This window comes from Neoarthrinium moseri (assembly GCF_022829205.1).
Source record: "Neoarthrinium moseri strain CBS 164.80 chromosome Unknown scaffold27_Wmoseri_CBS_16480, whole genome shotgun sequence".
Classification (NCBI taxonomy): domain Eukaryota; kingdom Fungi; phylum Ascomycota; class Sordariomycetes; order Amphisphaeriales; family Apiosporaceae; genus Neoarthrinium; species Neoarthrinium moseri.
In genome coordinates this window covers 72,218-96,087 of record NW_026055141.1, presented here as the reverse complement: position 1 = coordinate 96,087, position 23,870 = coordinate 72,218, and the positions used below count along the sequence as shown (strand labels likewise).

At 52.9% G+C, this 23,870-nt stretch overlaps 9 protein-coding genes across 9 annotated transcripts; 8 read left to right on the top strand and 1 right to left on the bottom strand.

The window, feature by feature from the left end:
• Positions 1–122: 122 nt before the first annotated feature.
• On the top strand, positions 123–5,278 carry JN550_007188 (uncharacterized protein; the record flags this gene model as incomplete). The annotated part of the gene is made up of 5 exons (XM_049319011.1): positions 123–384; positions 523–681; positions 735–3,532; positions 3,631–4,193; positions 4,246–5,278. The coding sequence occupies 5 exons, from the start codon at positions 123–125 to the stop codon at positions 5,276–5,278; spliced, it is 4,815 nt and encodes a 1,604-aa protein (XP_049170762.1).
• Positions 5,279–5,836: 558 nt separating this feature from the next.
• Positions 5,837–6,910, top strand: JN550_007187 (uncharacterized protein; the record flags this gene model as incomplete). The annotated part of the gene is made up of 1 exon (XM_049319010.1): positions 5,837–6,910. One exon carries the CDS (start codon positions 5,837–5,839, stop codon positions 6,908–6,910), a length of 1,074 nt encoding a protein of 357 aa, XP_049170761.1.
• Positions 6,911–8,581: 1,671 nt separating this feature from the next.
• Positions 8,582–10,285, top strand: JN550_007186 (uncharacterized protein; the record flags this gene model as incomplete). Its single annotated transcript, XM_049319009.1, has 1 exon — positions 8,582–10,285. One exon carries the CDS (start codon positions 8,582–8,584, stop codon positions 10,283–10,285), a length of 1,704 nt encoding a protein of 567 aa, XP_049170760.1.
• A 2,599-nt stretch (positions 10,286–12,884) lies between these two features.
• On the top strand, positions 12,885–14,340 carry JN550_007185 (uncharacterized protein; the record flags this gene model as incomplete). The annotated part of the gene is made up of 4 exons (XM_049319008.1): positions 12,885–13,005; positions 13,060–13,083; positions 13,145–13,332; positions 13,390–14,340. 4 exons carry the CDS (start codon positions 12,885–12,887, stop codon positions 14,338–14,340), a joined length of 1,284 nt encoding a protein of 427 aa, XP_049170759.1.
• A 1,091-nt stretch (positions 14,341–15,431) lies between these two features.
• On the top strand, positions 15,432–16,182 carry JN550_007184 (uncharacterized protein; the record flags this gene model as incomplete). The annotated part of the gene is made up of 2 exons (XM_049319007.1): positions 15,432–15,698; positions 15,766–16,182. The coding sequence occupies 2 exons, from the start codon at positions 15,432–15,434 to the stop codon at positions 16,180–16,182; spliced, it is 684 nt and encodes a 227-aa protein (XP_049170758.1).
• A 1,670-nt stretch (positions 16,183–17,852) lies between these two features.
• Positions 17,853–19,373, top strand: JN550_007183 (uncharacterized protein; the record flags this gene model as incomplete). The annotated part of the gene is made up of 3 exons (XM_049319006.1): positions 17,853–18,020; positions 18,075–18,474; positions 18,544–19,373. The coding sequence occupies 3 exons, from the start codon at positions 17,853–17,855 to the stop codon at positions 19,371–19,373; spliced, it is 1,398 nt and encodes a 465-aa protein (XP_049170757.1).
• A 741-nt stretch (positions 19,374–20,114) lies between these two features.
• JN550_007182 (uncharacterized protein) lies at positions 20,115–20,489 on the top strand (the record flags this gene model as incomplete). Its single annotated transcript, XM_049319004.1, has 2 exons — positions 20,115–20,222; positions 20,316–20,489. The coding sequence occupies 2 exons, from the start codon at positions 20,115–20,117 to the stop codon at positions 20,487–20,489; spliced, it is 282 nt and encodes a 93-aa protein (XP_049170756.1).
• Positions 20,490–20,964: 475 nt separating this feature from the next.
• JN550_007181 (uncharacterized protein) lies at positions 20,965–22,368 on the bottom strand (the record flags this gene model as incomplete). The annotated part of the gene is made up of 1 exon (XM_049319003.1): positions 20,965–22,368. One exon carries the CDS (start codon positions 22,366–22,368, stop codon positions 20,965–20,967), a length of 1,404 nt encoding a protein of 467 aa, XP_049170755.1.
• Positions 22,369–23,345: 977 nt separating this feature from the next.
• JN550_007180 (uncharacterized protein) lies at positions 23,346–23,624 on the top strand (the record flags this gene model as incomplete). The annotated part of the gene is made up of 1 exon (XM_049319002.1): positions 23,346–23,624. The coding sequence occupies one exon, from the start codon at positions 23,346–23,348 to the stop codon at positions 23,622–23,624; it is 279 nt and encodes a 92-aa protein (XP_049170754.1).
• Positions 23,625–23,870: the final 246 nt, after the last annotated feature.

Here is a 23,870-nt window from a genome sequence, read left to right as displayed (position 1 = left end):
CTTCAGGTATCGATTCTACAGGAAATGAGAACTCACAGACAGAAGGCCCTATCGTCACCAATGCACCAAATCCCTCTGACACTAGCTTTACATCGACAGATAGTCTCTCTTCTCTTCCCGCGATGTCGACCGTTATACTGAGCGTTGAAATAACCACCCAAGAAATTAATGAAACCCGCAAACGTGGCGCACAACTATGGGCGCGCGATGAGACTTCTGGTTTCGTAGGGGACGAAACCTTCCAGCACCCCGAGTCTTGCAGCAACGCGACCCTGTTCCGCAGGACGAATGGCCAACTCCTTAGTCGGAGTAGACCTCTTTCTGTTGACCCGGGCGTGGACTTCATCAATATGTCCAACTATCCGGGAGGTTCGATTACAACCAGTAAGTTTCGCTAAACGTATTCACTTTAGGCCGTATCACTTCCAATCTTGCATGGATTGTGTTCCATTTCTTTCAAATATATATATATATATTCTATCGCCAGTACCATGGACCAAACATTACTAACTTCAAATATAGCCTTCGTTGTCGTTGGCGGTGTCTTGTACTGGGATAATAATGCGTTTTATAATGGCACAGCTGGATTCTGTGAGGGGACTATGGGTGAGGTATACGCAACGTTTACAGAAACTGGAGGACCGCCTAACTGTATACCAGTAAAACTAGTCGTATACACTGGTAAGCTCGCATCTGTTTTTGAGGTAATTATTAACTAAAGATATAACTATCAGCGAATCAATGCCAAAATGGCGAGATTGTCGGCGTGGAAGGGGGAACGACGACTGATGTACCACCCTCACCAAGCAACACGGAAACACTGGCGTCTGAGACCAGTCCCAGCCTCAGCGATACCGAGCCCACCACTAGTGTGATCACGGAACCTGTGTCTACGTTATCTAGCAGTGACCTTGGAGAAACACCATTATCGAGCTCAACTGAGGTGGATGAGTCTCAGGCCAGTTCTCCTCCAGGCTCACAAACCCCATCGGAACTGCCAACTGCGTCTTCAACGGAAAGCACACTGGACAACGGGGAGAGTTTGTCCACCGCCACCGAGAGTGCCGGTTCAACTAATCATCCCTCTTCCACAGCAACACCAGATTCGCCTCTTATGTCAAGTGCAAACCAAGGTAGCCCCGATCAGAGTACAGGAGGCACAGACACAGCCATAATCACGTCTTCTCTCACACCCGGTGACACAGAGACCGAACGTTTCAGTACTGGCCTGACCACCATTGGCGCGCCCGCCACATCGACTGAAGGCAGCGCTGAAGAAACCACTAATGGCACTACCTCAATTCAGACAGCCTCGTCAGTAATAATGAGCTCTACGGGTCTAACTACGAGCGAGCCGATCGTCTCAAGTGAGGATATGTCAACGATGATTTCTGACTCTAGTGACAAGCCCGTGATGTCCTCCTCGGAACCAGCCGCCTCAACCCAGTTTCTGACGTTCGAAGAGTCGTCTTTAGGGTCTTTCATGAGCTCGAGTGAAGGAACGATGACCACGACCGGAGTTGACCCGGTAATCTCGGCCACTGGCACAACTGCCTCAAATTTTGATACCACCTCGAGTCCGACCGTCCAACAAAGATCGAATGACTCTTCCGATGCTGCGACAATGACAGTATCTGATACGCCAACGGTGTCCATGGAGTTATCTGACACGTTTTCATCCACAGGTTTCCCAACAACTCCTGTGTTGCCAGAAACCTCAACCACAACACTTAGCATAAGCCAAGAAGAACCTACATCATTGACCAGTGTTGCATCTTCTTTGAGTCCCCCAATCACGAGCCTAGATCCTTTATCATCAAGCACCTCTGTCCTATCCGAATCCAGCAACTCTCTACTTACCAGTACCGGCGAATCCACCGAGAATTCGGAGTCTATATCGTCCATGGAAACAGACCAAAATTCTCCCAGCGCAGGAACGTCTATGACAAACGATCCGTTATTAACTACCATAGAGACATCCAGCGAGCCAGACACCGTTTATTCTTCAGGAGCGAGCAATATTCCAAGCGCCACAAAGACATTAACCGAGGCCGATACAACACAAGAATTACCTATTCCTAGCACGCAAACATCTTTCCTTTCACCAACATTTTCAGACAATCAAACTCAGGAGTCGACTGCCATCACTGATTCTTCCACCGGATCACTAATTAGTTCCAACTCTGGCCAATCGCTTAGCACACAGACTGTTGGAACTGGGACGCTGCTGATCACCGATGTCACCACTTCCTCCACCAATGCAGAGGCCCCATCAGGCTCTACTGCTGAAGACATCTCAACAAAAGTCCCCGGCTTGACGACTTCTATGGATTCAGGTTCCACCATGCCAAATTCTGATGTCAAAACTTCGGCCAGTCTAGAGACATCTGCTGCAAGCATTTCCACTAGCACTCTTGACCTCAGCTCCGTGGATACAGCACTCTCGACTAATACATTCGAGACCTCGACAACGATAGAGTTATCGACAACTTCGTCTGAGGCTTTCGAGTCTTCTTCTCAAGGGAAATCTTCCTCTGAAGATTCGACAATATTTCCTTCTCCAACCACTGCAACTATAATAGTGACAAGCAACTCAGTTTCTAGCCCCATATCTATAGTGGAAACTCCGGGTTTAGCATCGTCTACATCACCCTATACCAGCGCATCTGCCGTGCAAAGTAGCGGCCAAAGTTTTCCATCAACAACAGAGACCGTAACTCCTGGTTCTCTGGTTGACACGACTACGTCGGACTCAGAATTTAGCTCAAGGACCATTAATCAAGACAGCACTACATTGACATCTAGCGATTTTCAAACTAGTCCAAGTAGCCCGAATACCGCTGAAGCCACCCCTAGTTCTATGGTTGGTACGACTACGTCAGACTCAGAATCGACCTCAAGGAACACTAAGCAAGACAGCACTGCATTCACATCTAGCGCTTTTCAGAGTAGTTCAAGCAGCCCGGGTACAGCTGAAGATACCACAACGAGCCCACCAGAGCCAGTATCGTCGACGAGCAGCAGCACCGAACTACCGGTGTCAACAAGTTCAAGTAGCAGTATTAGAACGTTGGAAAGCTCAGAGTCTTCGAGCTCAAGCGACAACGCGGTGCTGTCAGGGTCAGCAAGTTCAAGTAATATCGGTACAAGCGGACAGTCTGCCTCCAGGACTACAGAAGGGCCAGGGGTTTCTAGCTCCAGCCCGGAAGCAGTCAGTAGTTCCACCGAAACAAGCCTCTCCACAGGGTCTTCAGTAAGCAGTACAAACAACCCGGATAGTCAAAGCAGTTCAAGTGGCACCAGTCACGTTTCAAGCTCAGTGGTTATCTCTAGCAGCCTGGCTTCGTCACAGACAACAACTTCAAATGCGAATTCCGAAAGTTCGCAATCTGGACTCTTCACCACCTCCATTGCCTCGTCTACTTCGTTTGCCCCCGTCGTTTCGACGTCGAGCAGCAATTCCTTGGGAGCGACCACTTCACTCAGCACAGCCGAGCCAACTTTTGACTCTGCCACTAGCACTTCGTCTGCCGTGATTTTAACTAGCACTTCGACAACGCGCATCAACTCTTCGGGAACAAGCACCCCTCTCAACACATTTGAATCAACTACCCAACCCTCTGCCACAAGCTCGGTCTCAAGCCAGAGCCAGATGGTTTCCACGTCAACGTTGTCGAGTACGAGTTCACTCCAATCGAGCAGCACATCCGGACCAACTGCCCAACCATCCCCTACAAGCTCGATTTCAAGCCAGATCCAGACGGTTTCCACGTCGACGTTGTCGAGTACGAGCTCCAATGCAAGCATCGTCTCAAGCCAGACGGTGTCTACGTCAAGTATGACTTCACTCCAGTCGAGCCCGTTTGGATCAACTGTCCAACCCCCTACTACAAGCTCCGTCTCAAGCCAGAGCCAAATAGTTTCCACGTTGACTTTATCGAATTCTACTTCACCCCAACCGAGCAGCACGTTCGGATCATCTGTTCAACCCTCCACTGTAAGCTCCGTCTCAAGCTAGACAGTTTCCACGTCAAGTATGACTTCACTCCAATCGAGCAGCACGTTTGGACCAACCGCCCAATCCTCAACTGCAAGCTCCACTTCAAACCCAAGCCAGACGGTTTCCACCGCTTTGTCGAATTCTACTTCACTCCAACCAAGCAGCACAATATCAAGAACCAGCTCGTCCACTAGTTCTAGTGTTTTGTCGACGATATCCAGCAGCATTACGAGTTCATCGTCCAGCCGAGTCGTTTCCTCGTCGGTAATTACAAGTGCCGTCTCAACATCAACAGTGTCGCCTGTGTACACTACCGTAAGCACCCTTTACTCGGGAAACTCAACGACTACCACGACAGTACCGCCCAGTGGCACGGCAGCTGGGACCGTTATCATTCAGCGGCCGAGTTATGTAACCACGACCCAGCCATATTCGGGATCAGTAACTATTACAAGCACACAGACAGCAAGCGGGGCAAATCAAGGCACGGTTTACGTGCAAGCTCCTTTGGCTACGTTGAATTGTGACCCGAACGGCTATCTCATTCAAACCACCACTCTCTATAGAGTCAATATCACGACGGGAAACACCACAACGGTCAAGAGTGGAGTCGGTGATGGCCGCGGCATTCAAGCAATAGGATACAACGTGGCGGACAATTTCATATACGGCTCCATTGGAGTCACCCTCAATGCCCCTGTTGACCTTATACGCATCGCGGCCGATGGAAGCCACACAATAGTCAACTCCCTGAATATCTCAAACACCTGGTACCCTAACTCGGGAGATGTCGATGAGAGCTCGCAATACTGGGCCTCATTTCAAGGAAGCTATTGGCTCCAGCTCGACCTCAAGCCCGGCTCGCCTACCTTTAACAGGACGGTAAATAGCGGCCAGATGACGCCCCCTCATCTCATCCTGGACTGGGCATACGTACCCGGCGCCGGCAACTACCTCTGGGCACTCGGATATGACTCGCCAGCCATCAACAGTACCTTCCTGCAACGATTTGATAGAGCCAGCAAGAGCTGGACGGTGGTTGCCAACCTGGGAAACATCGGAGGAAGCAACAGAAACGCATTTGGTGCTGTCTACGCCTCGGACGACGGGTACCTCTACGGATCTGAGAATTTCAGCGGAGGCATATACCGCTTCAACATCCCGCCGAACGGCACAGTCACGGCTGGTTTCAACGCCACATACACGAAGATTGCCAATGGGCCAACCTCGTTGTCCAATGACGGAGCCAGATGTATAAAAGCTGCCAATATTTCATAGTTGGGTCTCGCTACATCGGAGGAAAATTGCGACGACTCGAGGGATTGGTAATAAGTATTGAAATTGTCTTCACAAGCAAAGTTGAACCCATCACATACACGTATGCGACCATGGTTCCTTAGAACAATCTATTCGCCGGTTTCAGTGAGCAGCATCGCTCCGTGACTCGTAACCTCCTAGGTGGTATGTATTCATGAGGACCCCTGCCCCTACCTAGGTAGCTCCCGTCTGGTGGGGGAAAGCCGCCGATTGGGCGGACCCTGAAACGCTCCAGGGGGCCCGGGCGCTTGGGGGCTGGAGTTTCACACAGCTGCAGGGCACAACTTGCGACATCTGGTGCCCGCCATCCGCCGAGTGGAGCTAGGACATCGCGATATCTGTTCGTCCCATGTATCCGACCTCGCTGTCAGCTTTCTTCACGATTGTTCGCTTCTCGCAATTGAGGATTTGTTGCGCCCACTTACCTTGAGATACCCCCAATTCACTGCCTGCTGGTCAGCAGTTCTTTGCGCCTCTCCCGTCCTACCATCTAGTCCTAATTCCAGTAATCTGCCCACCATGAACGACCAAAGACCGCCGACGCGGGACTCATGGTTCGCGCCCCTCTCCGTCGACCTCGTCCTCAAGGCCCTCAACGTCACCTTCTTCCACCCGTTCATAGCATGGCTGGTTCCGCTGTGCTTCCGCGCTCGCCACATGAACTACGATGCGATGCCCATACAGATTACGATCGGCTGGGCGGTGCTGGTCACGGCGCTCTGGGTGCTGAATAAGTTCAGCCACAAGCTCGCGTATGGGATGCACCGTGAGGTTGACCTGAGTGAGGAGGTTATAGTCATCACTGGCGGCGCCAGCGGCCTAGGCTTGCTCATTGCCGAGGTGTACGGCATGCGCGGAGCCACGGTTGCCGTGCTCGACAAAGCCGAGTTGGAGAGCACAGACGCAAGGGGCATCACATATTACAAGTGCGATGTCTCGGACAAGGCGCAGATTGCGCGCGTTGCGGCCGAGATTGAGCGTGACCTGGGCGTGCCTACGGTCCTGATCAATAACGCGGCCGTGGTCGTGGGCAAGAAGCTGCTGGACATGGAGGTGGAGGAGGTCGAGCGCAGTTTGTCGACAAACCTCCTGAGTCACTTCTACACCATCAAGCAGTTCTTACCCGGCATGCTACGGAACGAGGTCGGTGGCACAATCGTCACTGTTTCCAGCGTTATGGGACATCTAGGTGCGGCACGGCTGAGTGACTATGCCGCTGCGAAGGCCGGCGTGACAGCTCTCCACAAGTCTTTGGCTGCAGAGCTGAGGGAGTACCCGGAGATCAAGACGATCATTGTCACACCCGGCCAGCTTAGCACCCCACTTTTCTATGGAGTGCAAACTCCCAACTCCTTCATTGCGCCGGTTGTCGAGCCTGTAGACATCGCCAAGGAGGTCATCCAAGCCATTGACCTGGGTGTTAGCGATCACATTGGGGCTCCGCTCTATGCTCGTTGGATCGATTGGTACAACGTTCTGCCTGTTGGACTGCAGAGAATCGCACGCGACGTGGCTGGTATAGATAGGAGCATGGCACATTTCATCGGCAGAAAAGGCACACAGCTGAGCGAGAAGAACGGTTCGGCAAGGTGAACGACACCCGTGATACCCGAATGTATGGCTGGCCAGTAGACTTTCAAAGTTGCCACTATCATGGACTCATGGGCCGTGATGCGGGCGCTCGCAGGCTGTATTACGCACAATAGCTGGAAGATGTGACTGCCCACGAGTTCTGGGCCCAAGTCAGCTTTGGTCAACGTTTTTGATAAGATATCAGACACAGTAGCGACTCTGTCTAACGCCGGAGATATCCAGTTCGATCTACAGTTTGCATGGTGTGGCGATCGCTCGAACACGACACCGACGGTCGATCAGGGATGCAGAAGTCAGTTGTCAGTTATCACATAATAGCGCACAGGGCTGTGAAGTCCTTCTCCCAAGGAGTTTTACCCTTGCATATGTACCACCACCTTGACAACCCTGTATATTATGATTGCTTTTGCTCGCGCCAATGACTGCTTTAGTCTGACTTGACCTTGGACCAATGCTGCTAGCCTTGGAGTGACAATGTTCGTTGCGAATCAGTGTGCGTGGCCTCGCGTGACGTTCGTCAACTCTGGATAGGCACATCCACTAGTTGAAAGCCACCTTGGTGACCGTTTATTTAGACGCTTCTTTCGCCTCGGCTAGATCCCACGCGCGCGGGACCTGTCCTAACCGCCGAGTTTACCGAACCTCTCACCCTCTGTAGAGCCCTTATCCAGAGTTTGCGCTACACCGGGAAGTGGGTGAGACGATGTCTTCTGGATGACTCTAATCCTTCGGGAATACCACTGTTGTAAAGAGGCATGTCCAATGTGACAAACTTTGATTCCCGCCCTTACTCTTCTCTCCCGAGGTCACCATCCTTGCTCCAAGGCCCCTGTGTTATATGCGACGGCAAACTCCGAACAATGTGTTGTAGGAGTACCCCGGCTGTCAAATTGATGCCAGATTCACAGGCCGCCAACGGTGCATCTTTAACACTAAGTGGGTAGGACGTGGGGGACGTGGACCCTACACGTCTATTGCCAGCACTATGATCGCGTGCGCCTTCCTCTCGGGACAAGCTCAAAAGTCACAGGAACTCTATTCCACTAACCTGCCAGGCGAGCGCTCTGCTCCTGGCCGTTGCAAGGTGAACACTGCGCTGTTTTTGTTGCTTGCAGTTATATCCGTCTTAACGTGGCAGATATGGGGATGGAGTGTCCCGCATGAAGTGCAAGCCCTACGTTAACCATGTCATCAATCGGGTTTCCGACGACTCAATCAATGCCTTGATAGTCCTTATCTCTACCCCAGATCTGACCAATGACAGTTCAAGTTACATCCCAATGCTTCACCAAGAATTCCGAGAGGGAGCCCAAATCGCCAAAGTTTATTACAATATCCCTACTAGCTCGATGCTTGACAGCCAAAGAGCACTCAGTGAACGGCAATAGTGGTCTTGTCATGCATGGAATCCTTCTATGGGTCCCCTACCGGTTCCGAGGTGGTGGTGGTGGTCTATTAAGTTCCCACGTCGGGCCGGCTAGAACATATATCTCAAGAAACATTAGTAGAAGAAATGCCGATGCGTTGCCGTTGCACCTACGAACCATAATATTCAAGTCTAATTATTCCTCGACTTTGGAGGCTTTCGCTCAGGACCCACTGCCTCTGCCAATTTCTGATACTCCCACGTGCAACGTTTGGCTGCCAGGCCAGCAATGATAGGCCCTGTCAATGGCAGCTATATGGTGGAATACAGCTCGAATTGAGAGCACTGTCACCCGGGACTTCGTTTCGTCCCGTATCCCAACGGACAGGATCGATGACTTGGACGCGGCGACAGGTTTTGGCGATGGCTTGACGGATGGCACCTACTGGGAATGGATTGAAGATAAGGCGAAGCGTATCTTCCTGATTCTGGACGACATCGGCATCCCAGAGAATATATTTGGTGTGGTCGACAACTCGTGGGACGACGGCGATTTGCCCATCTCTTTTGAGCAACTCGACCGTTTGACAGGCAAGTCGGATGTGAAGCTGAATTGGAAATTCTACGACCGACAGTTTTATTACATGTTGAAGGAAATTGACGAGGGCATCCATACAATATATGAGGATGATGAGGTTGTTCCTATCAACGTCGTTGAGAAACGACCAGTCGCAGCGCTGAACCAAAACCACTCGATCGACAAGGTTATCGTGCCGAGCAGACCCGACTTGATTTTCTCACGCCGAAGGATACCCATCGCAAGCATTCCAAAGGACGCTGCCTACGAGGATTTCTTGGGCGAGGTCAGAAGAACCCGTAACTCTCAGAACGAGCACGTTGTATCGTACTTTGCGTCTTACACACATCTTGGAACATTATATGTGCTGTTTACTTCAAGCGACTACAGCCTAAAAAATCTACTTGCGACAATGCCGGCACCTCTGAAGGCACTTTCAAAACCGGAGAGACGAGCTCACACAATGAACTGGATTCACTGTCTGGTGGATGGCCTGTGCTATTTACATAGCAAAGGTCGATCTCACAGAAACATAAAGCCATCTACAATCCTCTTCGACTCAGATCATCGGATCCTCCTTGCCGATACCGCCCACCTAAACGTTGAGTCGGGCGGCAGCTCCTCGGACACGGCTGCTTTCAATAAGGAGTCGTACGATTACGCTGCTCCCGAGCAATGGTTTCGCCCTTCCAACACCAACTCGGCACATCGGAAGGGCCCCATGGCTTCTTCTATGGCATCTTCCGCTGGGAATTATTCGCTCTCCATCAGCCGCGGCGGTCCAGAATTCGGCTCTGCACACCACGCAATAACGCCCAAACTAGACCCTCAAGCAGCAGATGTCTTCTCGCTGGGCTGTATCATTCTAGAGCTGCTAAGCCTCCAGATGAAGCGGACCTCCAAGTCATTTGCCTCTCACCGGGGTGCCAAACACAAGTCAGCCGGCCGAGGCGGTGCTGTCCTGGATACTTCTTTCCACAAGAACCTAGGCCAGGTGGAGTCGTGGATGGCGGGGCTCGCGAAAGACGCGAGCAAGAAGGACGAGCCTATCTTCCATGGCGTGGCGCCTACGCTGCAGCTCGTCGCTCGTATGCTGTCCGTATCGCCACTCGACAGGCCCACGGCCCGCGAAGTCGAGCAACACATGTACCGAACCCTGACGGAACACTGCCAGATACTAGAGCCGCATTGCGTCCACCAATACGGCAGCCTTGGCTCTGCACTAGATAACCTGCGGTTGAGCGACGACCCTGGAGATATATCCATCTACACCAAGCGGCATAGCGGCAATGCTTGGCCCTTGGGCCACAGGCGGTCGACCAGCAGTGCGACGCCGCGTAGCCCAAGGGACAGCGGCTTCCATGCCATGCAGGCTATGCGAGCACCTGGACCTCAGAATTGGGCTGCACCCGTCTACGCTGGTGGGATCTGACACACTTCCCGTTTATGCGTGGTACATTCGGAGGTTACCAGACGATTCAACCCCCGGCCGCCGACAGATACCTTGATGACAAATTATGAGCACATTAGTGAGAAATATTGACAGGCTCGAGGGAGTTTGGGCTTTTGTGGTAAAGGGAGTTGATCGGGACTTTGATTTGCAGATTGAGGAGAAACAACGCTCTCTGGTAATGAAATTGCTTGATGTTTGCAGCCGCCGTATTGACGGCGAGCTCCGTTCGATGGTGAACCAAACAGGGAGTCTGGGAAGATGATATCCTTTGCCTTTCTTAGTTACGAATGTGTTACAAATAGACGCAGCCAGATGCCCATTTAACTGCCTTCGCCAATGGCTTTGTTTCGCATTGTGAATTTGCTTTCGCCCACTTCGTGCTCACTTCGTGCGAAACGTAGTGATCATTGGCGTTGTCCAAGCCAATGATTAGAGCTATACTCTGCATCCTGCACCGGTTTGGAAAGCTGCAGGTTAGGGAGCCGGTAGATCTGACTATACATGCTTCAAGATCAATCCCCCTGACTGATTGCTACATAATGTAGCGTGTGGGTTGCTAAGCAAACGGGTGAGCAGGCTTGCTACATGTTGACCTGCGACAATTCATTGGTATCAATTAGCTCTGCGATCACATCTATTTATGCAACAAGATAGCTCAGCTGCTTTGACTTCGATATGTTGAATTGTGCAATACTTCAAGATCACTTCGATGGTCGAACAAATATACAAAGGACAACTCCTGTGATAGACACACATTGGCGCGATATACACATCCTGGAATCGGTAGGATCCGTGCCGTCCCCAATCTGAAACGAGGGACTACCAAGTCCTCTGGAGTTACCGGGGATGCGCAGCCTCGCGATATATTGCATATTGACCTACTTCCCGGGCCAGACGGAGGTTGTACTCAAGAGGCGTGAAGAACTCCTGGGGCCAAGGAAATGGGATACTTCCTAGTAGGCGCGTCTGATTGCAGCTAAAAATGCATATGCCCAGTGGCAGGTATTTATTAAGCGAAATGCATACCTATTAGCGAACGCGTGCGTCATTCAGATTCGAGACTATGGTTCCTAACCGGTCATCGATTTCCCCATATGGAGGTGACCCTCATTCCTCCATGTACTATGGTAAGCGCATGTTGCTATTGGGATTGGGCCAATTTCACCAGCGCAAACCCCCAGGATGAAGGAGTGGGACACAGGGCCCCCGTCTGCAATCTGTTCTGGGATCTCCTCCACCTATATTGGTGTACCAGCGCTTGCCAGGTGCTGAAATTGCGGGATTTGCTCAAGCAGTGGCCATTGCGCAGCCTAACAAGCCTTGATGATCTACATGCTTGTTTTGTCTTGCCTGGTCATGTCCAGTCTGGTCTTTGTCTGGAGAAGCCGGCGTGGGGGATGAGACGACGTGCTGGCTAGCCGGCAGTGGGACTCGACGTGAAACAAACGGCTGAAGGTTTGGCAGCCCATCGCTGCCGAGTCGCACGCGAGATCTGCAGCACAAACAGGAATAGATCAACTGCGCGTTCCAAACTTTGGAGCAGCCTCAGACCGTACTTTGAGAAATCCGGTGTCTTTGCCAGTTTGTCGATGCAGATGCAGCAGCCATCATAGGCCAGCTCGCGGGCTGGAAGCCACCAGGGGCCAGTCCGCTCTAGCCGGCCCATCCACGCAAGCAGTGGCAGCTAAGCTGGAAGCAGCCGAGTGCTAGTAGCTGCTAGGTCGTTTTGGTCGGCTGCAGGCCCGAAGGACGGGCGAGCCTCCTGCAGCTTAGCAGAGAATTCACTGGTGGTTGCAGGAAAACCTCCGGAGCTATCCATCCTATCCATCCTGGCGGGCCTATCAAATCGAGGATTCGCCCAGTGATCGCGTATACCTACAGCACTTCACCAGGAAATCAAGGCACGCCGACCCAGGCTGTTGGCCGTGTAACCGCTAGGGTGCCCTGCACCCAGTGCTAGCTCCCCATCCGCGTTGAAGCTTGGCTGTCCACGATCGTTTGACACTGACAGGGTTGGATATGTGGTACACGACGCCCCGTTGTCGTAGCTAGATTGATGACTACGTGATGATGATCGATTTCTCGTCTTTCCTTGTCTACCTCACGGCCTCCCCTCCTTCTCTCTTCCCCCAATGTTCTTGCCCGAGGAGCATCTGATCCTCTGATCCCTTCGTTTGGCGAAATAAGTGAAGTTGAGCAAGCAGGCGTCATCAGATTCTGCAGCGACTGTGTTTCGCGAGTCAATCGTCCCTCAGGTGAAAACAACTCCTAGTACACGTCCGGCTCCCGCCCGCTTTCCACCCGCTTTGCGCCGTGTCACGCTCGTTCCCTGCCAGATTCTGTCGACTGTCTGATTTGAGAAGGCTGGGACATTGGGAAAATACATCAAGTTGGAAACTTACGACTTCGAACTGTTTGTGCTGTGTCATTCGTTTGGCAGTCAAGTTGGCAGAATCGTCCCTCGTATCCTTTTGGTACTTTTGGTAGCGTCGTCTTTGGAATACTTGGAGGTATTGCAAACGATCGTTTTTGGAATATCCTTCTTGCGCACTGCATTCTTTCTAAACCTTCGTTCGCCATGCGCTCTTCAATCTGGCTGGCTGCAGCTGTGGGCAGCGCCACCACGTTGGCTCTCGCTACTATTGAGGCCGTGGGAAACAAATTCTTCACCAAGGATGGTGCCCAATTCTTCATTAAGGGTATGTCTCATAATCAGGGTCCTATCGGCTGGCAGTCGACTAATGAATCAACAGGAATTGCGTACCAATTGGTACCCGGTTAGTCTAAGAGCAACTCGGCTGAATGCCTCGACACTGTGTTTGTACTAATCGGCCACAGATGACCCTTTGATCGACACCGAACAGTGTACGCGAGATGCCACCTTGATGAAGACTCTAGGCGCCAACACGCTTCGAGTTTACCATGTGGATTCTGACGGAGACCACGACGGCTGCATGTCGGCATTTGCAGATGCTGGCATCTACCTGATGATTGATATGGATACCTTCAGTACCTACATCTTGGCTGTAAGTCTCAACGCTGGTGTGATAGGTTGTGGGTGGCCAGATGCTAACACAATGTAGGAGAATCTTTATTGGAACCAGACTCAACTTGACCATTACTCCAAAGTTATGGATGCTTTCCAGGGTTACGACAATCTGCTTGGCCTGTTCGTTGGAAATGAAATTATCACAACGAACAACCAGTCACTCGCTGCTCCGTTCATCAAGGCTGCCGTGCGCGACCTGAAGGCCTACCGGAATTCGAAGGGATACCGCGAGATCCCCATCGGCTACTCCGCGGCTGACATTGCTGAGCTCCGACCCATGCTCCAGAATTACTTGACTTGTGGTGGAAATGCGTCAGAGAACGTAGATTTCTTCGGCCTGAACTCGTATGAATGGTGTGATCCCGCAACCTACCAGAACTCGGGATACGCGAACCTGCAGGCCGATACTGCCGACTTCCCTGTTCCCATTTTCTTCTCCGAGACAGGGTGCATCAAGCCTGGCCCGCGTTTGTTCCAAGACCAGACTGCTATCTTCGGCCCAGAAATGGTGAACGACTGGAGCGGTGCCATCATCTATGAGTGGATCCAGGAGGCCAACGAGTATGGCCTTATCTCATACGGCCCAGCAGTGGCTGCTACTGCGACCGGTGAGAACATCGACGGTGGATATACCCGCAAAGGAACGCCAACGCCCAAGTCTCCTGACTTCACCAACCTGCAGAGCCAGTGGGCTACCATCACTCCGACTGGGGTGGCAAAGTCTGCGTACGATGCCAAGAGTGTCTCGACGCGAGAATGCCCCAAGTCCACAGCTGGTGGGTGGCTTGTGGATGGTAATGTTGCCCTTCCCAGCCTGGGTGCCACATTCACTGGGTCCAGTTACTCTGCGGTGCCCTCCGCAACCGGCACCGGCACTGCCGCTGAGCCTTCGTCAACAAAGAACGCAGTCTCCGGATCCAGAGAGGTCACTGGGATGGCTGCAGGCCTCGCAAGTGTCATGATAGTCTTCACTTTCTGGCTGTAATTGAGTAGCCTGAGGGGCTGCTTGCAATGATTTACGAGTTTCAACTGATGAGCCATGGCATCCACCTTTTGACACCATTCCAGGGTCGAAGTGTTGACGATTCCAGATACACATACCCAGACACAAAGGCTTAGGAGCGATAAATGATAGCCCTCTGACTACGTTTCGACATTTTTACGCCAACTTGCGTTCCTCCATTCAATCGCATAGAAATTTGGAAGCGGCTTCGCGCCGTTGGAAGCCGGCCAGTCAAGCACGATGAGTGGCATCTGTTTTTGGGTGAGGAAGTCGTGGGCGAAGAGACGCAAATTTTATTCGATGCGAACACGAAAACACCAGCTGCCCACGTGAACGGATTTCATCGGGCTGAGAAGTCTGGGTTTCCAGCATTCAGCATATTTGCACATAATTACTAATGAGCAGTCAAGTAGATACATACAGATACCCATCGGGGTCTACAGCATAGTAATAGGAATGTTGCTGTATACGAATAGAGACAATGTTCTAAGTTATTCAGCCATCATGCCGCCGACCTTGCCTCGTGAGCTCGAGTCATTTACGGTTTTATAAACAAAATCCATTCAAGATGCACCTGTGACTGGACACCCACGTCTTAGCGAAGCATGGGAATTCACTAGCCATTGTTCATTGTAGCAAAGTACCGCTACTTCCCAGTCCAGCAATTCCAGCGCGGCTGCCGATAGCAGTCTCATGCGGACTTGCATGTACAACTCCCAACGCGCTTGCCAGACGTTTTCCTCAGCTCTGCACCATCTTCACGATAAGAATACGTTGATCTCTCTCAACTGTCTCAAGTTGGCCGTCCTACAAATGTCATACAATCTAGAAGCCTACTGTCTCTATTCATCGTCCTGGAATACCTAGCTATCTAAATTGATTAACGCCAATAACGCTTCATGGAAGAGAATAAAACGGAGCAGGCAGACAGGCTGCCATGTCCGTCGCACAACAAGAAGAAGTGGAACATCGACAAGGCTGCCTTCGACTGGCATCGATGGCTGCCGTTACATGATCGACCTAACTTGCGCTGGTTCTTGGCTATACTGTTGGCCGTGATAATTATCGCTATCATGATTATCGGCATCGTCTTCACCGCAGAGTACTACGCCACATACTACGCGTCGGGCGCTTGGATCTTCACCAAAGAAAGGAACGACACTGCCCAGCTGCAGTCGCATGGGGGCAAGCAAGCGGCCATGGAATCTCCGATGCCGAAGATCACTGGCGAGGGAGGAGACGAGGCATTCACAAAGAGCCTGTGGGTTTCGGAAGTAAATGGGTTTTACAAGGCGGCTGCTTGCGACAACGTCACCAGCTGTGCAGCCTACGATCAACCTGTAAGACACCCCTTTATTCCCTCTCGAGAAAAAGTCCCCTACTGATCAATAGGCCATATGTTGTGAGCCTGGCCTCGCTTGCTTCGCCAGTAGGTCCAGCAGCTCCGGCATCTACTGTTTCGCCAACCAGACATCCTACCACCACCCTGAAGCGGACAGATCCGTAATGTGCCCACAACATCTGCTCGAGTGTGACAAGAAGGATGGTGGAGGCTGTTGCCCATATGGCACGTTGTGTGCTACCGAGGGCTGCCTGATCTATACCATGAAACCCCCAAAGTCGACGGGTAGCACCGCTCCTACGACCTCCACTGGACCCCCATTCGTTATAGCCACTGCACACAAGATGGGAGAAGTGCCTCAGAGCAAAGGAGTTGAGGGTTACATCCCATATACTTTCGGCTATACCAGCAATCCAGCGCTTAAGGAAGGGGCACTGGGATGTGCACTACTGGTTGCTTGGATGATGGTACTCATCGGTTGATAGCACTGTCTTGTTCCTGAGATAAAGGAGACTATGTCATGCGGAATAGGGAACTGTCGCCGACACAACTAGCATTGGAAGGAGTATGCATGACCGCGCAGAGGAGTATTTGCCAACTGGACCAAGACTCAGGACCACTCTCACGACAGGATTGGACCGCCGAGAGAGCTTCTTATCAGCACACTGACATATGCTATGCATCGGCCGTATCCTCCACACCAGACAGGATCAAGTCTAGTGTAGTTTGATGCAAGATTGACAAGTACGGCAACGTATCTGATGGCACCCCTCAACATGTTCATGTTCCTGGTTCCTCAATCAGATCCTCCCCCGGAATGCCACTTTGCCGGGAATATCGTGGGGGCTCGTGGCGTCCGCGACCGATTTGCTCAGAAGGATTTTGTATGTGGCGGCCGAAAAAGGTTTCGGAACAGTCAGGAGCAGGGGTCACAACTCTCAGACATTGATCGTCTGCAAGTCTGAACTTAGGAGGCTTCGGTTCATGCACCTCCAATGACCGATGTCACCGAACAGAGAATGCAAGGCACTCAAGATCAGACGAGATCTAGGACGCTACTCTGAAGGATGAGACGAATTTGTGTGTCTCTAGTTGACCGAGGGGTCCGGTCAAATGCGAAGGCACTGTGTGTTATTACAATCGAGTGTTCAATACGAAAGTGTATAACTCAATTTACCCATGGTGTTTCTATACCAGTTTCAAAAATGCAGCACTGCCCCGCTACTCGATCTGGAGATCGTATGCAAAGCAAGCACTACACAAACGACTGTGCCGCGTGTTTTGCCAATCAAGAAGTCTCGCAATCAACTGCTTTGATCTTCAATTTACACGCCCGGTTCAAGCATGCTGACCGATGACCAGGGGCATTCTGGTCTTTTTTGTGTGGTTGCATGCTGCTTTTTTTTTCTGATCGCTTGACGAAGCCGAAACACGGGAAGATCGACTTGGTCTAAGTATCGATATCCCAACCTCAAACCTGGAATTCGTGGAAGCCAATAACATTTCATGGCGTATTGATGCCTCCTGCGAAAAAAAGTAAATAGCTTAATGATCCTTACCTACCCTGTCCATGTAGGCCAGGGCTTCTCCGCGATCATGTGTGCCACTCAACAGATCGATGAGACTCTTTGACCCCGGCTCAGATCATAACAAAAGAACCTTATACCTCGTCTCGCAAGTGTCGCGAGATTCACCGCTACCCGAATCCTCCAGCCAGCCTGCTTAATCCCGACGACTTGGGGCTGAGATGCATCAAGGGCCAATGAGTTGAGACCGTACGCCGCTTGGCAGGCATATGACCGTTATTATCCCCCAAGGTTACACCTTCCGCGGGGCCTATCGCGGGAGACGCAAGGAACGACATGGAGGCTCCTCGTGGAGACACTCGGCATTATATGAGCCAGATATGCTATAGGATTGGTTCACTGACACGGGCCATGTTTCTGCGAGGCCCTTAACTGAAATGGTGTTGGCCGATCAAGCCTGATGAAGGTGCAGTCATTGTAGACGGACCCAACGGCTCGGCAGAGCGATCAACTTCGTTTATTTAGACAGAAGACGTGCCGCGACCCGCCACCCAGCCTGCTACCCCGTTCGCTCTAGGTCATGCTGTGTTATTGTTCGTTTTTGCCGTAGTTGGCCTCATCCGAACATGTCTCTGCTTTTCTATCGGCGGCCAGACTACCTGAGCCGAAGCCGCAATAGACCTGAGCTGGCCGAGTCCCTCTGTGCCTCGTATCTGGAGGTGGCTGAGGCAACCAAATCAAAGATACCGACGAATCTCTCTTTCGAGGAGATAGTCAAGAACAACACCCTTCCGGTAAGCTTCCTGCCAAAGAGTATACTTATGATGCACGACGCTAACGTATGCAAGCCATGTTCCCTCAATGATTTCATGGACTACTTGATGTACGTTGAGTACAATGCGGAATGCCTGCAGTTCTTCCTTTGGTACTGCGATTATGTCGAGCGATGGAGCAAACTACCTCAAGAGGAGAGGGACTCGTCACCTATGATACCCTCCAATAAAGGGGCGGTTAACAGGCGCAAGCATGCGCGGACGAACAGCTACACAGAGAAGACTGAGCGGTTCAACCGCATCCTCGCCATCTTGGAGAAGAGTCCAAAGCATGACAGCACGGTATCCAAACCGGTGGGTAGAAAGTCACGGAGAAACGACTCCGTGTCGACCAACTACTCCTGGCCTCGCCCAACTTCTTCTTCAGGAGCCAGTCACTCCAGCTCAGACAGTTCAAGACACAGCTCGGCATCGTGTGAGTGGGCCATCTATCAGGTCAAAATCCCACCGCCAGATTGGTACTGACAGAGGGGTTATGATACAGCTAAGACGCAGCCCTTCCGCGATGAGATATCCCGTGTCGTCCGCCACTACATCTCTACCGGCGGACCACGGCAGTTGAACCTCACACACCAGGACAGGACGGCCTGCATCGACGCCGTGCACCAGACCACCCACCCGTCGGCCCTGCTGCCCGCCTTCGCCGCGGCTGAGGCCATACTCAGGGGCCAGTGCCACCCGAACTTCATCAAGTGGAGCATCGCCAACAGCAACCGTCCACGCGTTGTATTCGTCCGCGGCCTCGCAGCGACGCTGATCCTGCTCGGGTTCGTGCTGGACGCGCTGCTGGTCCTCTCGGGCCTCAACCCGCTCCTGAGGCTCACCGCGGCACCTCTGTGGTGTGCCGGTCTCTCGTTCCTCATTGCGTCCCGGCATGGCCTGTGCATCATCCTCCATTGCAACTACAAGAGGAACCTGCGGCCTTGGGAGCAGTTTAGCGACGACGATGTAGGGAGCGTCTCGGACATGGACGAGAAGGCGGAAGCGCTGGAGGACGACAGCAAAGAAGACGTCCATCGGCACAAGAGGACGGGCACCAACTTGTCCGTGGGCAGCAGCCGGACTGACCCCTTGCGAAAGCAGAGCCTACAGAGCTTCGGCGCCCCCAACACCTTCGACGCGGAGCCCTGGGTCGGGCTGTACCACGAGAAGCCCCTGTGGAAGCGGGTGTTCGACGTCTCGGTCATGACGCAGAACAAGCACCTCAGGGCCATTCAGGATCGGATCGTCTTCAAGGCGATCCTGGGCGGGAGTTTCTTGGCGTTGGCCATGGCGGCTGGCTCAATATTTATACCCTCTGCTGACTTGTTTTGACCAAGGAATTTCAACGTTCATATTCATCTTCTTATGTCTTACAGTCATGTGTGTATTGTCCCTAAGGTTGGATTTCTCTTCCGAGAAACACTAGGATCTCTTCGGTATCGCCTGTCTCAGCGCTATACCCGACAACAAGACGCGGTTAGTTTCTGTAGACGCATGATGACCAACGAAGGGAGTAACTCCACAAGGCAAATTCGTAAGTTAGATGGCAGCGGTGTAATGCTGCCTTTATGATGTATAATGCAGCTCTAGTGAAGAAGTATGAATAATTGATCAAATGGCGAGGTGATCTAGACTCGTTGTACTTGATATAATACAGTTTGATATACTATCAAACATGAGGACTGATGTAAGTTACCTCTATAGGTATTGTATGCTTCAGGGCGGCACAACCAATAGCACCCCTAAGCTCCGGCGTAACTTCACTTCAACTAACCGACGGAACTACACGTTGCGTTGGGTATTGTGCATAATGGAATGAGGACGCAAAATACGTTAACATTTTTAATGTCTTATACGTCTTAAACTCCCCATCAGGACTCGAATAACTCGACAGTTATTACGGGCAGGCTAGAACGTCGACCCCACCACTTCCCCAACTCCCGCGGGGTTCCAACTCTCTCCAAAACCCCACGCGACCGAAACGCGTCCGACGCAGTCAACGTCACTTGTCACTTCTACCTACAACCTGCCATTGTCTGGGCTCATCCACCGCGAGCAGCGACGACTCCCACGATGGACCCAGCCTCGGCCAACAACCCGCTCCTGTCGCCGCCGGAGCTGTCGCCCCTGGAGCAGGAGGTGCTGGAGGAGTACGAGCGCCTGGCCGAGAACATGAAGAAGGTAAAAGCCCCTCCGACCACCGGTAAAACGTGGGCAGCGCAACTGGCGATCCTTGCAAACAGCTGACCAGAGCCCCCCGTGCTCGAGCAACAGATGGCCACGATCCTCGACACCATGGCCAACCAGCCGACGACCGAGATCCTCGACGGGCTGCGCGAGCTGGAGCGCAAGACGAGCCTGGTCTTCACGCTGCTCAAGGCCAGCGTCTACAGCATCGTGCTGCAGCAGGAGATCGACTGGGGCAGCGGCGAGCAGGGGCGGCACTGAGTATCGGTGTCTGGGGTGGCCTGGTGGTAACGGAGGCTCAAGGGAGAGCCTTTAAGCTGGCGGGATATGGGGGCCAAGCTGTTGGACGATGGCCGCCGTCGCATAGAGCAAAAGGGAAAGGAGGAAAGGGCGCCTGGCATGTAACGACACGACACACATAATGATACCCATATGAGCAAATATAGACGATAAATGCACGGACAGTACACGTGTGATCGAGTACAAGCTTCGCGGCAGCGTCCTTCTTATCGGGTTGTATTCAATGCCTCATTTCAGAGACACCGCATGAAAATAATACGTCGGGTTTAGAGGGGACAGCGACATCTGTTCACAATGACAGATCAGGGCCTGATTGACCCTTCTGATGAGCATACAGGAACTCGCTGTACACAGGGAAAGATGGCGCCATGCTCCTGTCGGCTATGGGCTGGTAGTGAATTTTATATCTACAGGTTTTTATACAAGCGGGCTCTAATTATAACACGTTGCCTCCATAGTACACGTTTCGTACATCGACGAGCTTCTTACCCCTTCCGACGGCGATCTCGTTGGGGTCCTTCTGGTTCGTCAGGGCCTGGAAGGTGGCCTTGACCGAGTTCATCGGGTTTCTCGAGCGCGGCATGTGTCCGGCAATATCGTGGATGCCGCAGGCGCGGAACATCTCAAATAGTCGGGCGGGGACACGGAGACCAAATCCTGCGAGACGCGTAGGTAAGTACATGGACGTGATGTGGTGGGGGCAGTCATCCTTACCTGGTGGGCGCGCATTGAGCCTGACGATGGTAGCTCCGACCTTGGCCTCGACGTCTCCGTGGATCGTCCTGTCCTCATATCGTCGGATAGGCTGCATGTTTCTGATGGCCAGAAGCTTGGCCTTGATGGTCGAGACGGCAATCTCTGTCGACTTGGCCTCGCCAATGCCCAGGCGTCCGTTCTTGTTACCGGCAATGGCCATGATCCACATACTTCGAATCTTTCCCAGACGGGTTTGGTTGTGGACAATACGTGTGACCAGGATCTTGACGCTAAGATCCATCATCTGGCGAACCGTCATGCCCGTCCGTCTCTTGAGCTCCTGGTAGACACCATCATCGTCCAGCCCCTGGTCCTCCGGGTCAATGGGGTTTTTGTACATGCCCGACACGCCGGGAATTTTCTTCCCTAGCGACGGCGCCAGGGCCGAGTTTGACGGCGCATTGTTGTCGTTGAGCATTGACCGCTCCATGAAGGTCTTGGTCGACTGGACGGGCTCGGGAACGGCGGCGGCCTCCTGGTGCTCCTTGATGAACTTCTGCAGCTCGGCCTTGATTTGTTTCTTCTCTGCCTCGGGCATCGTGGCCCACTTCTCTTCCGGAATGCCGGCCCACCTCAGCAATGGCATCAAGTCCTTGCTGTGGCCCATGAGCAGGTCGATCATGGCCTCCTCCTCTGTCAACCATCTGGCGTTCGGGTTCGGCGGCGCGTGTTTCTTGGGCTCCCTGTCGATGGAGGGCACGAGCTGGCTGAAGTCGTCTAGGTACGGCAGCTTGTAGGGATCTCTCCGCAGGCGACCCTGGATCGTGAGGTCCTTGGGATCTATCGCCGCCTCGCCGGCCTCGAGGACCTCCATCTGTTCCGGGGTATAATGCTTCTTCAGGATCTCGAGCTCCTCGGGGCTGTAGGGCTTGAACTGCTGCTTGGTGAACTCGTCGACGGCGGCGTCATCGAGCAGGCCCATCTCCTTGGCGCGCACATTGGCGAACCGCGTCTTCCGCTTCTCCAAGGGCGCCGAGCTGTGAAAGGAGGCGGCGAAGCATTGCGGTGCCGCCGTCGCTGGTCTGGCGGCCGCCGAGGCGAGGCGCCTGGACAGCAGGCATTTCAACGGCCGTGCCACGCTCATCGCATCACTGGGGGGGAGTTGGCCTCGGGGTGCGTTGTCGAGGACTCCTGCAATTGGACAGGACAGCTACAGCGCTCACGCGAGGATAGCTTCAATAATTTTTCTGACATGGCTTCCGTTGCACGGACTTGGTGCTCAGCCGGCCGCCAGCTGCCCAGCTTTGGGATCCTCGAGCTAAGGCCGTGTTCGCGTTCTGTGGAACTCTCGGCAGGGGTCGGCCACCAAGACCAGGGGTACAGGTGCTGTGGTAAGCTGCCAGGGATGCGTCCATTCCTCTCTGATAGCTTCAGCGGCCTCGGGGCTCCAAGTTCTCACCTGCAGGAGACCACCAATGGAGGATCCAAAGAACCTCGAGTCCGCCCGGACTTCAGAACATGACGTGGCCTGCGAGAGCTTGCGACGGTCCTTGCTAGAGCTTCAAAGAGAAGCACCTGCGAATCGTAAGGCCATCGCGCCATCTCTTCGCGCCCACGAAGTCCATGGCCAGCCAATCACGCTGCCGCTCCAGAATCAGTCGACTCTGCCGCATCTCTGAAACGCCAGAGTTTCGCAGGGATGGCCACCACGCCTGCGACCACCGTCCCAGGCGGGAATGGCCCCCTGCCTTGAGCCTCCTCGACCTTGACGTCTCTGGTTTCGGGTTTCGCACCCTCGGGTGAGTGAGTAGGTCTTCTAGCAGCCTGTAGCCAAGATGCCCTGAGCCATCCTGTTTCCACCTCTTCTTGCTCTTCCTTCGCCCGTGTGTTGCATTGCGCGTTCTCTCCTTGCCGTCTTCCTCTCGTGACTGGTGCACCGATATCTACCAACTACACTCTTTTCTTTTCGTACTATCATAATCATCAACCGGGACAACTTGGGTCCTGCGTAGCCCTTTTGGTACCTACCCAAACCTGCGAAGGAACGTCAGGAACGTCGCAGGCCGCTTTACTTCACGAATCACAACTCGACTTGACATACTCGACACTTAATAATACACCATGGCTACCTCGGTCAGGGATGCGAATGGAAATGATATCAACGGCGGAGGACAATTCGGGTGGTTCCTGAAGATCGGCGCCACACCAGAGGCCGTGGCCGTCTTGAACGACCAGCCATACCTCTTCACCATTCTACTCGTTGTGCTGGTCCTCGTCGCGCTGCAAATCACGCTGCACTGGTACATCCATTACGCAACCATGAAGCCCGAGCAGAAGAAGAAAAAGAAGAAGGACGACAAGAAGGCGGCACCTGGCGGCAAACCACCGGCGCAAAGATAGTTGCGCTTCTGAGATGCGTTGGCTGTGAAACACCTGGGACGGCTGAGGACAGTGCAGGGTGGGCAGAGATGTCGCAGCCGGTGGGGCGACATGCAGTCTTGAGCTGGCTGTGTACATTCTGTGGACGACCTATATCCACGCTGGGCATCGACAGCAACCCTTGGGTTCGGGTACGGGAGGCAATTACAGCAGGTGGCGATTGTGGTTCGGGAAGACAGCCAAGATGTATCTGCATGTGGTAATATG